Raw genomic sequence first — 18,235 nt, 5'->3', positions numbered from 1 at the left:
CGGTGCCGATATTTGGAAATTTGACGTATACCGTTATTTTTTAAAATCTGACTGGCCGATATGAAAAAATCTATTTGGAATTCGGTTATTCTGGCTCAGATTCAGCTGCGCATCTCTCTCTCTCCTGCCTGCTGTCTCCTGCACTAGTATTCACCTCGTCCTCTGATTGGTTAAATGGTAATGGTAAATGGAGTTAACATTTGTATTGCGCCTTTCCACCTTTTTAATGCCCTTAAAGCGCTTCACATTATATCCTCATCTACCTACTGGTGACGCAGCACCAGGAGCAACCTGGGGTTTAGTATCTGGCTCAAGGATACTTAGACGAGGTCATCAGGGCCTTCTTTTGGAAAATTGTCAGAGAGCTATTTATTTAACCTTTTATTCAACTTTATAGTAGATGTTTCTGGAGCTATTATTTTCTATTTTGTGTGTTTCAATAAACATGCTTTCGGCATTTCAAGGAAGTTCAGTGTTTGCACCAATTATTCAAAATTTTAATGTACATTTTTACACTTTTACTGCAAATGGTAAATGGTAAATGGTGTTATACTTATATAGCGCTTTTCCACCTTTCAAGGCGCTCAAAGCGCTTTACACTATCTCGCCATGAATATCGGTTCTAAAAATCTCGAATTATAACAATAATAATAACAATTATTATTATTATTACTATTTCGAATTTTATTTATAATTTATTTGTTTGTTTTGCTATGTGTAATTGCTATTTGTAATTGTACCAGCAGTATTTATTTAAGGATTTTGCATAGGTGTTTGGGCTGTGGAATGAATTAATGAAATAATAATGTATTCTTATGGGGAAAAATTAGCTCGACATGCGACCACTTTGACTGACAAACCAGGTCCTTGAACAAATTAAATTCGTATGTAGAGGTAACACTGTATTGCAATTTAATTCTTGTATTACATTGCATTGGTGTAAACACAATATATCCGAACAATAAATCATTGGCTAACTGCAGAATGTCTAAGAGGCTCTTGAATTCTTGGATTTTTTTTTTTTTGCATAGTGATGTTTGATCCATACCCCAATAGCAGGCGACTGCGTGCTGAATCCGCATAGCAATCACACCCGCTTAACGTCAGTGCGCCAGATGCGACCTGGATCAGCACTATGACAGTCCAAATGATAGGTTGCGCACTGTTCCAGGGCGGACCGTGAACACCAGACGTGCTCAAACTCCCGCTTAACGTCAGTGCGCCAGATGCTCACCGGATCAGCACTATGACAGTTTTGCCCTAATTTTCGCCTTGATTGCACAGATGGGTGAGCCTGGGACCAGGTGCTGCTGATCATCGTCAGCAGCTTACTTAAACTGGTCCTTGGCCTCACATCATCGCCAGATCAACAACTCACCTACAGTTATGTGACTTTCAGCTAACAAAGAATCTTTTAATCCTGATACTGAGCTCATTTTTGTGTTTCCCCCCCTTAGATCCTGTACTGCTTGTCTGCCAAAACGCCTGCCTGCCCGTTCACCTGTTCTATCACGAAACTGCCCACCAGATTCTTTGGACACTATCTACCACTCCCTCTCATCGTCAATAAATTAGGTCCCCCGTTACCCCAGCACCTTAACAAATACAATATGTTGTTTGCAGTCTGAAAATGGGTCATCTTTGTTGTTGGGTTGCTTGTTCCTATTAAAATATTTTGTGAACAAACAATGTTATATAGTTGTTGTATCTTGCATTAATATGTTGGCATTAATAAATGGCATGAAAAGAAGTGTCATTATTGCTTTAAATAGACAAATTTAATTTGCAATATAAACACATACCAGTATGATACATTGAACAAAATGGACTCCAAATGTATTACTGAAAAAGGTTTTGATACAAATCTGTCCCAGATTGGGTAACGTGTGCCATATTCAGGCCTTACATTAATGTAGTGTCTGCTACTTTGGACCGGTTCTGGCCCAAAACTGTTGCTGATCCGGCAAGAGACTCTTTACTGAGTTAAGGCCATTGTTCAAAAAGACACTGGGGCGGATCCGTTTTACGATCTGGCCCATGTCCGCTCCAGTTATATTTTGCTATCTGGGTAACAATACGGTTTTCCAATGAAGGAAAAAATTGAGTACATATGTGATAAATGTTGCTGAAAATGAAACTAAATATTCTACATAGGGCTGCCGTTAGTTAGAAGTTACAGTACAACTACCAATCAACATAATAGCCAATTAGAGCTTACGGACATAGGTTACTTGAACATGGACATATGGAGAGAAAACAAAAAAGTATAGTCACAGTATGGTCACAGATCTTGTTAATACATGTGGCTGGGGATATCTTTCATATTTCCCAGCACAACCTGTAAACAAGTATTGGGACTGGTGAGCTGACGTACTGTAGGTCTATTTTGTCTGCACTACTGCCACTAATGGGATTTTAGATAAAGGCAATGGCAAAGGAGGCCAGGTAGAGTTGACGTATAAGAACAAGAAAACAGCAAAAACCCATGGCTTTGTCATAGTACAGGTGTGAGAAAATGGATAAGATGCATGGTTAGTTGGCGTAATGTGCTGCCGTTGAAGTGAGTTTAACATATTCTGCGTTTAGTTAAGCTGGTCATAGCGAGAGGAAAGGTAAGACTTCCAAAAGTGTGAACTGTCTGCCAGGCTTTTCCACATGAGTGAGCTGCATTTAACACTTGTTTATATCAGGAGCTTGCTTCGGAATTTCTATGCATTTAAGTTTTATATTTAAAATCGGGCAAGGCAGGGCTGCAATGTGCGAGCGTTTTGAATGAAGAATGGGAGCACGAGAGCCAGCACAGATTTTATCCCTTGAATTCGCATTTTGTTTCCATAAGAGATTTAAAGACTACAAGACAAACGTATTTGTTGTGCCGTTCGGAATGTAGCTGAGCGTAGTGCGGTGGACACAGTAGGATTCAGGGTTGAGAAATAGGACAATGATGTTTTTGACTTTAGATATCAATATAGTGCGTGTATATGTACATCAGGGGTATCCAACTCCGGTCTTCGAGAGCCCCTATCCAGCTTGTTTTCCCCCGCCTTTAACACACCTGGATCAAATGATGACTTCATCAGCAAGCGCTGCAGGAGCCTGATAACGATCCTGATTATATAAGTCAGGTGTGTTGGAGGAGGGAGACATGGAAAACAACAATGGATAGGGGCTCTCCAGGACCGGAGTTGGATACCCCTGGTGTACATTATTTGATGTATAAAAGAAAAGTGAACTATAGGCTATGAAGAATGTCCTGCAAGATAAAACGCATACAATGGATAGATAGATACTTAAACATCATGAAACAGTCACAATTCAAGCATATTTAGAATAAGAAATTTCAAACGGCCAGAAAAGTGGTCCATCAACAAATATGATGGATGCTAACAGGAAATTAAGCCCCTGGAGTCCAATTTGCCAGCGATATTATCTTCTAATAACCCAGACTGATATTAACAGCTAAAGCAGAGGTGTCCTATTTGGACAGCACTATATTAGTTCTGATTCAATTGAATAGATATTTTATTAAAGGTCGATGTGGAGACAGAAGTAAGAATATTGTTATTAATACTGCTGGCAACTAAGGATGGGACGATACACTTAAACTTTTACTTTATGAGCAACGGGCAAAATCCAGACAAGCCTCTCTTTTACTTTGACCCCTCAAGTGTATAAGCATCCCGCTAGATAGCATACGATAATCTCGCATCAATAGAATCCCACATCTGCCCACATGCAGCTCATCCTTGTCTCTGGTGTTAAAATTTTGGATTGAAGTGCATCTGACTCATTTGTGCTGAGAAGTGAAAATTAACCATGTCCTCCAGTTTACTTACACCCTAGATTTTGTTTTGTTCATTTCATGCTATCGTTTCCTTTAATCTTAGGGCGTACATATGGCCAAATTAACCATGTCCCCCAGTTTACATACAGTACACCCCAGATTTTGTTTTGTTCGTTTTATGCTATCATTTCTTTTAATCTTAGGGTGTATATATGGCTGCCTGTTCTCCCTTTCCTCCTGCTCAGCTGGCTCCCACTTTCATTAAGTCGCTAGAATTTAGTCCTCATGGTAAGTATTTGTTAAAAATGACGTTGTTGTTATAGTTTTAATTTCAATTTAAGAGTATTGAGCCTTAAAAATGATGCTTTGAATTATTATTGAGGGGTAACAGGGGGTGTCATTTGAAGTATTGCACGTATTAACTTGAATTCAGTTACGTGACGTCTAATTGAGAAATACATACATGATATGAGCCCATTAATGTTACGAGCTAGCTTGATTATTTATATATATATATATATATATAAATATAAATATACAGGCGTATGAAAAAGTTCTGAAGCTTTTGGAATTTCTCACATTTCTGCATAAAATCACCATCAAATGCGATCTGATCTGATCAAAATAACACAGATGAAAAACAGTGTCTGCTTTAACTACAACCACCCAAACATTTATAGGTTTTCATATTTCAATGATGATAGGATGCAAAAAATGACAGGAGGGGGAAAACTAAGTAGGTGAGCCCTCTGCATAAGGACCAGAGGGCAGAGCAAATGAAACCAATTTTTAACAAACAATTTAAGTCAGATGTGTGCCCAATCACTGATGAGTGGTTTAAAGCTGCCCTACCCACTATAAAACACACACCTGGTAAGAATTGTCTTGAATTGATGCATTGTGTGGTGTTCATCATGGCTCGGTCAAAAGAGCTGTCTGAAGACCAGTGATCAAGGATTGTTGATTTGTATAAAGCTGGGAAAGGGTACAAAACCATCTCCAAAAGTCTGGATGCTCATCAATCGACAGTCAGAGAACTTGTCTACAAATGGAGAGAATTTGGCACTGTTGCTTCTCTTCCAAGGAGTGTCCGTCCACCAAAGATGACGCCAAGAGTTTTCCGTGCAGAATACTCAGAGGGGTAAAAAAGAACCCTAGAGTGTCTGCTAAAGACTTACATAAATCACTAGCACAGTCCAATATCTCTGTGCACACATCAACTGTATTTAAACCTATGGCCAAAATGGTGTTCATGAGAGGACTTGACGGAGGAAGCCACTGCTGTCTAAAAAAATATTGTTGCTCGTTTAATGTTCGCAGAAGACACTTTGACACTCCACAGAATATTTGGCAAAAGATTTTGTGCACTGTTGAAACCAAAGTTGAATTATTCCGGAGTAACACACAACGTATGTGGAGGAAAAATGGAACAGCTCACCAACATCAACACGTCATCCCCACCGTGACACATGGTGGAGGAAGCATCATGATTTGGGGCTGTTTTGCTGCCTCCGGGCCTGGACTGAACTTTCAATCATTAATGGAAGAATATTTTCAAAAGTTTATCAAGATGTTTTACAGGAAAACCTGAGGCCGTCTGTCAGACAGTTGAAGCTAATAAGAGGTTGGATGATGCAACAAGACAATGATCCAAAAAACAGAAGTAAATCAACTTCAGAATGGTTTCAGAAGAACAAAATACACGTTCTGGATTGGCCAAGTCAAATTCCAGACTTGAACCCCATTGAGATGCTGTGGCATGACCTAAAGGCAGTGTTTCATGCCAGACATCACAGGAATCTGACTGAACTACAGCAGTTTTGTAGAGAAAAATGGGTCAAGATTAGTCCTGATCGATGTGCCACACACATCTGAAACGACAGGAAGCGTCTGGTAGACGTTATTGCTGCCAAAGGGGGGGCCACAAAATATTAAGTGTGATGGTTCACTTACTTAATTTTCCCCTTTCTGTCATTGTTTGCATACTATCCTCATTAAAATATGAAAACCTATAAATGTTTGGGTAGTTTTAGTTAAAGCAGACAGTTTTTTCATCTGTGTAATTTTGACAAAGATCAGATCACATTTGATGGTGATTTTATGCAGAAATATGACAAATTCCAATAGGTTGAGGTACTTTTTCATACCACTGAATATATATATATATATATATATATATATATATATATATATATGTATATATATTAGGGCTGTCAAACGATTAAAATGTTTAATCGAGTTAATCACAGCTTTAAAATTATTTAATCGTAATTAATCGCAATTCAACCATCTCTAAAATATGCCATATTTTTCTGTAAATTATTGTTGGAATGCAATATATACAGGGCAAATAAGCATTTAGTCAACCACTAATTGTGCAAGTTCTTCCACTTGAAAATATTAGAGAGGCCTGTAATTGTCAACATGGGTAAACCTCAACCATGAGAGACAAAATGTGAAAAAACAAAAACAAAAATGACATTGTTTGATTTTTAAAGAATTTATTTGCAAATCATGGTGGAAAATAAGTATTTGGTCCATACCAAAAGTTCATCTCAATACTTTCTAATCAACCCTTTGTTGGCAATAATGGAGGCGAAACATTTTCTGTAACTCTTCACAAGCTTTCCACACACTGTTGCTGGTATTTTGGTCCATTCCTCCATGCAGATCTCCTCTAGAGCAGTGATGTTTTGGGGCTGTCCTTGGGCAACACGGACTTTCAACTCCCTCCACAGATTTTCTATGGGGTTGAGATCTGGAGACTGGTTTGCCCACTCCAGGACCCTGAAATGCTTCTTACGAAGCCACTCCTTTGTTACCCTGGCTGTGTGTATGGGATCATTGTAATGCTGAAAGACCCAGCCACGTCTCATCTTCAATGCCCTTGCTGATGGAAGGAGATTTTCACTCAAAATCTCTCAATACATGGCCCCCTTCATCCTTTCCTAAACACAGATCAGTCGTCCTGGTCCCTTTGCAGAAAAACAGCCCCATAGCATGATGTTTCCACCCCCATGCTTCACAGTGGGTATGGTGTTCTTCGGATGCAATTGAGTATTCTTTCTCCTCCAAACACGTGAACCTGTGTTTCTACCAAAAAGTTCTATTTTGGTTTCATCTGACCATAACATATTCTCCCAGTCCTCTTCTGGATCATCCAAATGCTCTCTAGCGAACCGCAAACGGGCCTGGACGTGTACTTTCTTCAGCAGGGGGACATGTCTGGCAGTGCAGGATTTGAGTCCCTGGCGGCGCATTGTGTTACTGATAGTAGCCTTTGTGACTGTGGTCCCAGCTCTCTGTAGGTCATTCACTAGGTCCCCCCGTGTGGTTCTGGTATTTTTGTTCACCGTTCTTGTTATCATTTTGACGCCACTGGGTGAGATATTGCATGGAGCCCCAGATCGAGGGAGATTATCAGTGGTCTTGTACGTCTTCCATTTTCTAATAATTGCTCCCACAGTTGATTTCTTTACACCAAGCGTTTTACCTATTATAGATTAGTCTTCCCAGCCTGGTGCAGGTCTACAATTTTTTCTCTGGTGTCCTTCGACAGCTCTTTGGTCTTAGTGGAGTTTGGAGTGTGACTGACTGAGGTTGTGGACAGGTGTCTTTTATACCGATAATGAGTTAAAACTGTTGCCATTAATACAGGTAACGAGTGGAGCCTAGACCTCGTTAGAAGAAGTCAGACCTCTTTGACAGCCAGAAATCTTGCTTGTTTGTAGGTGACCAAATACTTATTTTCCACTCTAATTTGGAAATAAATTCTTTAAAAATCAAACAATGTGATTTTCTGTTTTTTTCCCCACATTCTGCCTCTCATGGTTTAGGTTTACCCATGTTGACAATTACAGGCCTCTCTAATATTTTCAAGTAGGAGAACTTGCACAATTGGTGGTTTACTAAATACTTATTTGCCCCACTGTAAATTCAACATACTGTACATAAAATCTGTATTTGTTTATTATAACAATAAATCCACAAGATGGCATTAACATTATTAACTTTCTGTGTGTTAGTGACTGAAATACATCACAAGGTGTCAATGGCGAGTTTTAAATTAACTTAGAAATCAAGCCAAATAGTGTGTTTTGTCCCACGATTGATGCCGTAGTTCCCTGTTTACTGTTCCATACTCACGGTCATTTGAGTGCTGGCTTCACAACGTACGAGACCTCTGATTGTTTGTATATTTTGACTAAATATTGCCATCCAGTGTATTTGTTGAACTAAACGAAATGTTTGAATAGATTTTAACCATAGTCGGAGTAAGTTTTATGTGTATTTTGCATAGCTATTTTGATTGGGAATGCCAGTTTTCTTTAAACTCTTGTTTAACTGTGTGAGAATAGGGCCTCATTAATAAAGATTGAAGCACTTTCTTTTTGTCAACATTATTTTCTTTGGGAGATATTATTTTTGTTGTGCTTTCACTAAATGATACTTATGCTTGTTGTGAAGGAGTTGCCGAAGCTTATGCCAACAAACGGCGCGGTCCAATGAACACCTGTGTTTATAATATTCTGATATAGAATTATCTGAGGCACCCTAAGGTGCAATCAGCGCCAATGCTGTTTACTCACACACTCTTAGCTCTCAAGTGCGTCATTGTAATTTGTTTGAGGCAATGCATGAGCGGGTCATTCCGCGCATGCGTAAAATGCATCAAATATTTTAACGTGATTAATTTAAAAAATTAATTATCGCCCGTTAACGCGATAAATTTGACAGCGCTAATATACAGTGTATATATACAGTATATATGTATGTGTGTACATTGTTGTTGTTTTTTTTTCTGCATCACACCCACTTTTATATACTGAGTGGCTTTCTTTGTCTTGGAGTAACCTTCTTTAACCTGTGTCATTCCTGTGCAGTGTCCTTATTTAAATGTCATGTGTGTCTAAGTGTAACACGAGACCCGAGGGTGTGCATCGAGCTACAGTCAAAGGCTGTTTGTTCTGACGCTGCCCCATAAAAACATGATTGTTCAACACTGCATTAGGAGCTCAAATGTGGAGTTCTCCCTCCCTCGTTTGTCATTTTCTCTGGACCTGTTAACCTGCTTCCAGTTATTAAAGCCTCTGTGTCAGCAAATGCACACTTTACGTCGGCAATATCGTGGGAGCTTGGGCAGTGACTCATAAGTGTGCCTCAGAAGCAGCTACCATCACTTGTCAGCGGATTGACTCATTTACAGCGAATTGCTAGAATATTCAAGCGGATACACTACCATTCTCGTTGGATTGGCTTCAAAACATTCAACCTTGCCAAAATGCTTTCCACGTTTTAAACAAAAACGGACATACTGCCAGGGCTTATATCCACCAGTGGGAAAACCTACCCTTGTCCCGAGGCCAAACCTTCATTGAAATTCCTTTAGAGCCTTAATTGGATAATGCAAAACAATCACTTCATCAAAATGGATTTTTTTTTTTTTTTTTTTTTTTTTACTATTGCCAAGTTAAGCCTTCCCAAACATCGGCTTGGAGTATGAAACTCCTGATACTATTGTGTTGCCAAATATATTCATCCACTTTTTATACCTTATTACATGTTAGCCAGACCTTATCCCGGCTGACTTTTGAGCGAGAGGCAGTGTACACCCTAGGCTAATCATTAACCAATTGGATGGAACATAGATATACAGTGTATCACAAAAGTTAGTACACCCCTTGCATTTCTGCAGATATTTAAGTATATCTTTTCATGGGACAACACTGACAAAATGACACTTTGACACCATGAAAAGTAGTCTGTGTGCAGATTATATGCAGTAATAGAGTTAATTTATTTTTCCCTCAAAATAACTCAAAATATAGCCATTAATGTCTAAACCCCTGGCAAATAAAGTAGTACACCCGATAGAAACTATGTACGTCTGCAGAGATTGAAGAGGTGGTGGTGGTGGGGGAGGGGGTTCAGCCTATTAGTGCTCAGACCATACGCCACACTCTACATCAAATTGGTGTGCATGGCTGTCACCCAGGGAGGAAGCCTCTTTTGGAGACGGTACACAAGAAAGCCAGCCCGTCTCATTAGACCATAGGACATGGTTCCAGTAATCCATGTGCTTTGTTGACATGTCTATAGGACATGGTTCCAGTAATCCATGTGCTTTGTTGACATGTCTTCAGCAAACTGTTTGCGGGCTTTCTTGTGTACCGTCTCCAAAAGAGGCTTCCTCCTGGGGTGACAGCCATGAACACCAATTTGATGTAGAGTACGGGGTATGGTCTGAGGACTAACAGGCTGACCCCCCACCTCTTCAATCTCTTCAGCAATGCTGACAGCACTCCTGTAATGAGTCACATGACATTTGGGAGGGAAAATGACAAGCAGTACTCAATTTGGAATTTTAGGGATGTACGTAGTTTCTGTGGGGTTTACTCCCATTTGTTGCCAGGGGTTTAAATATTAATGGCTATATTTTGAGTTACTTTGAGGGGAAAATAAATTAACTCTATTATATAAACTGCACACAGACTACTTTTCATTGTGTCAAAGTGTTATTTTGTCAGTGTTGTCCCATGAAAAAATATACTTAAACATCTGGAAAAATGCGAGGGGTGTACTCACTTTTGTGATACACTGTACAACCAACCATTCAAATTAGAAATGGGTTTTAAGAAGTACATATACTAAGAGGATAAGTGAATAAGTGTCTGCACTTTTGTTCTAATTGCTTGTATATTGGCTGTACGGCCTTGAATGCTATGTTGACTTCTACCACCCTCCTTGCTCGCTGTAAGTTTCTGCGTTATCACCTCAATACACTTTGCGTTGTTGGGAGGTAAAGATGGCTTTACAACCCTCCATTTGTACCAAAGGAGAACAGTGACCTGTAATACATTTTTGTGTACCAGTAGTCAATATCCATAGAAGGCTTTCAGTACAGTATTTTGGCAATATTTTACCACGATGTAGTGTTTACCAGTAGATTGAACAGTTCAAAAGCGGTCTGGCAAGTGTGGAGTACGAGGAACAAGCAGGACGCCCACCCCGACAGCAGGTGACTATGCGCCGGATCCGGCGTCAGCTCGCCAGATCCACATAGCAATCACGCCCACTGTGCGTAAGATGTGGCTGGGATCATCAATCTGACAGACCAAATGATAGGTTACGCACTGGTCTGGGGCAGACTGTGCAGAACGTATGCGCTAAAATCTGAAGTTTAACGGTCGATGTATGACGTCACAACAGCGGGCACCCTGAAGGCGGGCATCCGGTGCGCCACTAAACAGGAGAACACGCAGGATTCAGGTCCAGTCATCTCGCCCTAGGGAATTTTTATGGTAAGTGCTTTATTCAAAGTCATAATTGTATTTTGAAGTCACTTCTTGACTGCTAAGCAAGTTATTCAATTGAGTGTTAAGAAACTGGCCGGTGTATTCAAGTGATCTGCCATGTCTGCAAGCTAAGTAATTCAAAATTTGTTGCACAACAACATATGATGGAAAAGCATTTACTCTGTGTTGCTGTAAATGCTTCAATGTTTGAATACTAATATTAAAACTGGGCCCCTCCTCTATGTATTTGTGTATTTGTGTCACTGCCTTGATTGCACAGATGGGTGAGCCTGGGACCAGGTGCCGCTGTATGTATGTAGGGCAAGTTACTATTTAAAATTTGAAAATGTTTTTGCCATTGGACATAAATAAGAGCTTTTGGCAACTCTTTGAAAAGTTGAAAGAGAGCCTACGTGTGAATTCTTTAAATGTTTTAAAGTCGGAGTTGTGAGAATGGATCAAATCTTGTGGGCTCTGCGTCGCTTCGAAAAAGTAGACTTGAATAAAAAATATGTGGGGAGCTTTGCTTTGTAAAGCATCCTCATAGTTATAATTACAGGTAGTCCCAGGGTTACGAACGAGTTCCGTTCCTACGCTGGGGATGTAACCCGAATTTCTGTGTAAATCGGAATTAACCCTTTAAGTACCCCTAAACCCTCCCTAAACCCTCCTCCCCCAAATCTCAAAACAACTATGCAAAAACATGTATCATACATCATTGTACTGTCCACGCCAAGATGTTGTAGCTACAGTAAGTCCTAACTAGACAGTGAGCTAAGCTCCGAAATGACAATGTCAGACGTCCGCGTGGTTTGCTGATTTTATTCAGCAGCTCATGACATCAACACTTGCAGGATGAAACTAAAATAAAAATGTAATTAAATCTGTTTCATCTTCAATAACAGCAATTCCAATTTGTGTTTATAACTAGCTGCTAATACAGCACTAACAACGATTAGCATGCATCAGTTAGCGTCCGCAGATCATCAAAAATAGTCACATAAACTCGACCCATGTAGTCGACCTAAATTAAAAAGGCACAATAAACAGTACAATAGGTGTTATATACAGGTGTTGCCTCTGTGGATGCTTTACAAGCAACAAATGTGCTCTTCCTTGTGTGTGCGCATGCGCTCTTCTTAGCGTGCACGTGCGCTCTTCTTAGCGTGCACATGCGCTCTTACTCGTTTGTGGAAGTACTACCTGCTCTATTCTTCCTGCGCCAAAATAAAAGCATGCATCACAAAACATAAGTTAACATTATTAAAAAAAAATAAAATAAAAAGACTGTGGAGACAAATTGGCGGACAAGAATCCTGCATCGTAAAGTTGAAATCACATAAGTCAGGTACGTCGTAACCCGAGGACTACCTGTACTCTACAAACAGTAGTTTTTGAAATGGGTCAAGGTGTGATATCACATCTTGCCTTATTATTAGGGCTGTCAAACGATTAAAATTTTTAATCGAGTTAATTACAGCTTAAAAATTAATTAATCGTAATTAATCGCAATTAATCGCAATTCAAACCATCTATAAAATATGCCATATTTTTCTGTAAATTATTGTTGGAATGGAAAGAAAAGACAAGATGGATATATACATTCAACATACGGTACATAAGGACTGTATTTGTTTATTATAACAAATCAACAAGATGGCATTAACATTATTAACATTCTGTTAAAGTGATTCATGGATAGAAAGACTTGTAGTTCTTAAAAGATGAATATTAGTACAAGTTATAGAAATGTTATATTAAAACGCCTCTTAATGTTTTCGTTTTAATAAAATTTGTAAAATTTTCAATCAAAAAATAAACTAGTAGCTCTATTCTGTCCTCAATGTGTGTGAGTACACAAATTGACAGATAGCGAACATAAGTTCCAAAAAGAAATCAGACGGTGTGGCAAAGGTGCATGGGCTTTACTGAAGTCCTTTCTTTTTGACAGGAGCACGTTTCTTGTATTTTTGTAAAACTGAAAATAACAAGGCAATGTGTCAATAACTTGCATAAATCACAAAATAACATAAAATGTACACACACGTGTCCATTTGAGCAGTAGCACTAGCCAATTAGCTCACAAGCATCTAACAATATAACTGCATTTCACCATATATGTGAACAAATTCAAATACACATCATCAATAACTATCTAATGCTCATGAATATAAACAAAGGAGGAATATAACTCACAAGCGATGCATGCATTAGACACAAACAGTGTGATGGGGCTATGAGAACTGCCACTGAATACTGGATGAGGACGTTAGCTGGTCTGAAGAGCACTGTCTATTAGTGTGAGTTCGCGTCGACATATAATCACGTCAGAAAAGCGCGCCGAAACCCAAATAATCAGCTGCACTGAATCGCCAGCAGAGGGCGACATTACGCCACATAACATATGCAAGTCACACCCAAGCGCCAGCAGAGGGCGGAAAAACTCCATAAAACACAATTAACAAGTTGGCCTTTCACTGCACTGACATTTAAATCTGTCTGAGCGGGCCTAGTGCGTTAATTGCGTCAAATATTTTAACGTGATTAATTTAAAAAATTAATTAACGCCCGTTAACGCGATAATTTTGACAGCCCTACTTATTATACAAGTATCTGCCCTCTTCGCAAGCTCATCTCAAGCTGGCCACTTCCTGGTTCTAAACTAAGTCGCATCAAGCATACAGAATAGTATATAAATAATGCAGTATTTAAATCTATGAATGTGTAATTTCTGTTGTTTAGTACAGTATAGTTCCTGTCTTTCGCATTTTTTTCCTGGCAACAGGAACCCCAACCGCACCAACACCTATGTTTTGGAAGAACATGAATTTATTGGTGATCCCTGTACTAGAAAGTATTTTATTTCTCATGGCCAGCCTAAAAACTGACAGTAAAAATGACAAACTCCCCAAAATGATGGCAACAGGAGTGCCAAAATAAAGTAGCTATAGCAGTTCTGTGCAATTTCCACTAAGAAATACAGGCAGTTGACACAAGGCACCAAGAGTGACAATATCCGTTACACTACTTAACTTGTTTTTCTTACATTGTCATGTTGTTCTAGCACATAAATTTAATGTTTCTCACATCGTGAGATATGTGGGTGTACTGTAGAGTTCTTGCTTACATCAACTGAAAAAGCCTGAAAAAGCACTTACCCATGGGACAGGCGCCCTCTGACAGAATAAGTACTTCTGACTGCTGTTTGCAAGCGTCTCTACGCAGAAAACACTCATTCTGGTAGTTTTGATTGTTGGAGCCGCAAACTGGAGCATAGTCGTTGTTGCACTGGAAAAAGGGGGGCAGGGTAAAGAACAGAGTATATATTGCAAATTAATAACTAAAATAATGCATTGGATTTATATAGCGCTTTTCAGGATGCTTTACATTGAATTATTTTTTTACCACTCCACACTATTATAGCAAGGCAGCCAATTTGTGCCAACGGTCGTTCTGACCACTATCAACCACTCATTCTCACACTACTTACACACAGGAAAGTAGGGTGAAGTATCTTTCCTTAGCATAAAGCACCAATTAGTAGAAGTGGAAGCTCGATTTGTACCAGTGTTGTTTACATCAACGATAACGAAAATATTTTGTCAACGAACAATTTTTTCATGACCATGACGTGACGAGCTAAGACGTGTCTTGGGTGACTAAAACATAACAAGATGGATGCCAGTTTTCATCTGACTAGACGAGAACGAGATGAAAATTCATTATAGTGTCTGTCATGAGTTCACAATTTGTGACATTTTCTTATCGTATGTGTTGTTAGCACGCACCATAGCAGTGTTTTGTCCTGTCACTCATGTGACCTGCTGTGCTGCCCACCGCCTCACACACATGCTTAATCACTGAACGGTGAGTAAGTATGTGTCCACTCCAGGCTTCTATTGCAAAACACATTTGTCAGGTGCTGCTTGTTAAGTTATGTTTTCTTATCATGGCTAGGTATGCCATGTTGCTTTAGCCCTGAAACGTCTTGTGCTGAGTGATCATCACACACTAAATGTAACTTGTGGCATTAGCAAAGTATTTGCGTTAACATTAGCATTTAGCGTGGTGAGTGTCGTCTTAAACTCTTGTAAAACTTTTTACATACAATTCGTGATGTCCAGGTGAGTTTAATAAAATGAAAATAATGTACCGTTTTCCTGCTGAGTGTGTCTCATCATCACGAAGATGGTGATGTCCTTGTCTTAAAAGGGCTGCCAAAAACAACACTGATTCAAACACTTGATCCTCTAATCAATGAATAATTCACTCAACCAACTGCGCCAAAAATCATGATGCAATCACTTAAATATGAAATAGTTGCATGGTATCATATTGGAAAGAAGAAAAAAAATCAATGCAATTGTGTTCACTTGACATTAGTGCTGCAACGATTAATCGATTAACTCGAGTAATTTGATTAGAAAAAAGATTCGAATTAAATTTTGCTACTTTGAGTATTTGTTCAATTAAAGTGGTGGTTGTAATAGTTTGTTTTGAAAGTGTTTGCATTGAGTTTTATTGATCTTGGTGGATACACTGCTCTCTAATGGCAACAGTAAATATGACATAACTCATTTCATATGTCTGAATCCAGCTGCTCCCTGTTGAGACCAACATTGAGAGCAACATAAGCAACATGTTTTTATTATTTATTTATTTATTTTATTATAATTTTTAAAAAATTTACACATTTATACACATTTACAAACAAAAATGGGCTCGCAATATAAGTTTTTGTTTGATCTATTTTTTTTTTTTAATGCATTGTAAATTAGTTTATAGGTAAATTTAGCATTTTTTTTGTGGGAATATGTGTTTGAACCATTTGTCAAGCACATTGTAAAAAAACTAAAAAAAAAAAAAAAAAAAAAAAAAAAAAAAGTTTACAATTTATAGCATATAAGCTAGCGGACTTTTGCTATTTAAGTTAGCCAATTGTTCATTCCTTGTAATTAGATCCTGATTTATCTATTTATTATCAGCTCAGGTATTTGACATTTTTATGTTTATTATCGGATTACTTGATTATTCAAACTAACTTGTTCGACTACTAAAATAATCGATAGCTGCAGCCCTACTTTACATATTATAAATTTTAGAGAGCAGAGGAACAATGCAAGATCCAAGAAAATGAGTATATATGCACGCTAGGGCTGCAACTAACAATTATTTTTCATAATTGATTAATCAGACAATTAAATAAACAATTAATCAGATAAATGTCACTTTTTTCATTTACCGTCACAGTTTACCTTGAAGTTGTTTTAGGCATGTTGTAAGCAACGATGAAGACAAAATGGATGACTATTTACTTTAAAAAATATTTTCTACAGCTTCTGGACTTAACTGTAGTCTACAACTGTTTCGATGATCAAATTCATTTGCAACTTATTTATTAACCGATTTTATTCGATATAATCAATTGATTGTTGCAGCCTTATTAAGAAGCCATTTGGACAGTAAAATGTCCGAAAATTGGCAAAAATGTGAATTGCTGTTTTCCAAAGTAAAAGCACATTTTTGTTCATGTCCTACTTTGACTTCACTAAAGTATACTGAAGAAATCTGACATTTTCAACTGAGATGTTATATGTATGTTATAATTTCAAGAATTTACACAAGTTTAAGGTGAAGAAGGTCCTAAACGTTTAATAAGCTATCAAAATAGTTATCGATCAATTTGCTAATCGATTAGTTGTCGATTAATCAATTAATTGTTGCACCTCTAATGCATGTAGTTATTTTTTTCTTGCCTGAATCAAGTTTGTATAAAATCTAGTCTAAACAATTGAGTGTTTCATGAAAAAAGCAGCACATTCATTTCATTTGTTGATAACTGCAATAATTAATGGGATAATCTAGTAGGCCAAGCGCATTACCATAACCCGGGTTGATTACATTAGCTTCATTTGCAAGCTTAAAGAACAACACTAGAATGCTAAACTACAAATCAATACAACCTCCCTTTCCCCTGTTAGCTACCGATGCTATCAATCATTTTATTGAAAAGATGGGGCAGCTACAAACCTATTTACGCTCAGAGATGCTTAATGTGCTTTTAACCATAGTTCTAGCAGTGTTGAAACTGAACATTGTCATCTTTTAAATGCCAAGTTATGGATATAACTATTGCAATGGCTCTCATTAGAGTGTGCAAGTGTAACAAGATAATGACATTCTGTTATTTACGGACAATATGTTTCATATTAGTTTCTGCTTTCCTTTCCAGTGACAGAAGCCACACTGTGTTTAAAAGAGGCCCCGGAGTTTAGAACATGGTGATCTGTTCAGCCTTGTCACTAGGGTTGGCAACAGTCCCTTGACAAACGGAATCATCCGGTAGTCAGAAACAAATGCACGCATCCTGTATCAAGCTTGCAAGGGATGTGCTTTATCCAGTGCTAATATGAAAACATTTTTTTTAAAGACTCGGATCGGGAATTTGGGCTACAATTGACAAAATTTGACAATTTTGGAAGGAACCATTTTGAATAGTTTTAAGAGTTGAATTTGAAAAGCAGCATCTTTCTTGCTCTAATTATATTATATCTAGTATTGTAGTGCCTTACTATGCATGACACTATGTACTGAGTGTAATTTCTGATTTGTAGGTATATGGCCAAATTCAAGAAAATAATTGCAAATATGACATGACATGGAGATGAGTTTGATACACTGTATTTTGTAATGTATTTGTTTTTACTTTTTGCGTATTCTGGTGTGTTTTGATTTATTTCTTCAAGACAGGTGGATGTGCTTCTGCTTTTGACATCTCAATAGAAATACTTTTCTCAGAATTTAATTTAGAATCAACTCTGGAAAGTATTGTAAAAGTTGTTTTTAGACATAGATTGGCAAACATGTATTTTTGACATTGTGATTATGAATATTTTTCGTTTAGAGATCAACCGAGATATCGGCCAGCCGAAATATCGGGCCAATATATTGACTTTTTTTCAACATCGGCTTACGGCTGATAAACAAATAAAATAAGACAATAAAAAAGGATTTTGATTTGGCATCTGTGTGGGCAATTGTGGCTGCCACTGACTGACGGTAGAACCCCAGAAATACCCTGCTGCAGGTTGAAGGCAGGCTGTTATAGGAGGTTTCAGGATTGCCCGTTTTGTAAATATTGTAAGATATTTTTTTA

At 38.2% G+C, this 18,235-nt stretch overlaps 1 protein-coding gene across 1 annotated transcript in view; it reads right to left on the bottom strand.

Annotated features, from left to right (window-relative positions):
• Positions 1-18,235, bottom strand: part of tmeff2a (transmembrane protein with EGF-like and two follistatin-like domains 2a) — a 315,395-nt gene that overhangs the window by 175,189 nt on the left and 121,971 nt on the right. Inside the window, exon 3 of the mRNA XM_057852648.1 lies at positions 14,238-14,367. Coding sequence (XP_057708631.1) covers positions 14,238-14,367 — 130 coding nt within the window. The remainder of the gene's footprint in view (positions 1-14,237; positions 14,368-18,235) is intronic.

Source organism: Corythoichthys intestinalis, chromosome 12, assembly GCF_030265065.1.
Source record: "Corythoichthys intestinalis isolate RoL2023-P3 chromosome 12, ASM3026506v1, whole genome shotgun sequence".
Taxonomy (NCBI): domain Eukaryota; kingdom Metazoa; phylum Chordata; class Actinopteri; order Syngnathiformes; family Syngnathidae; genus Corythoichthys; species Corythoichthys intestinalis.
The sequence above is the reverse complement of the archived record's forward strand: the minus strand, read 5'-3'. Positions and strand labels throughout refer to the sequence as shown.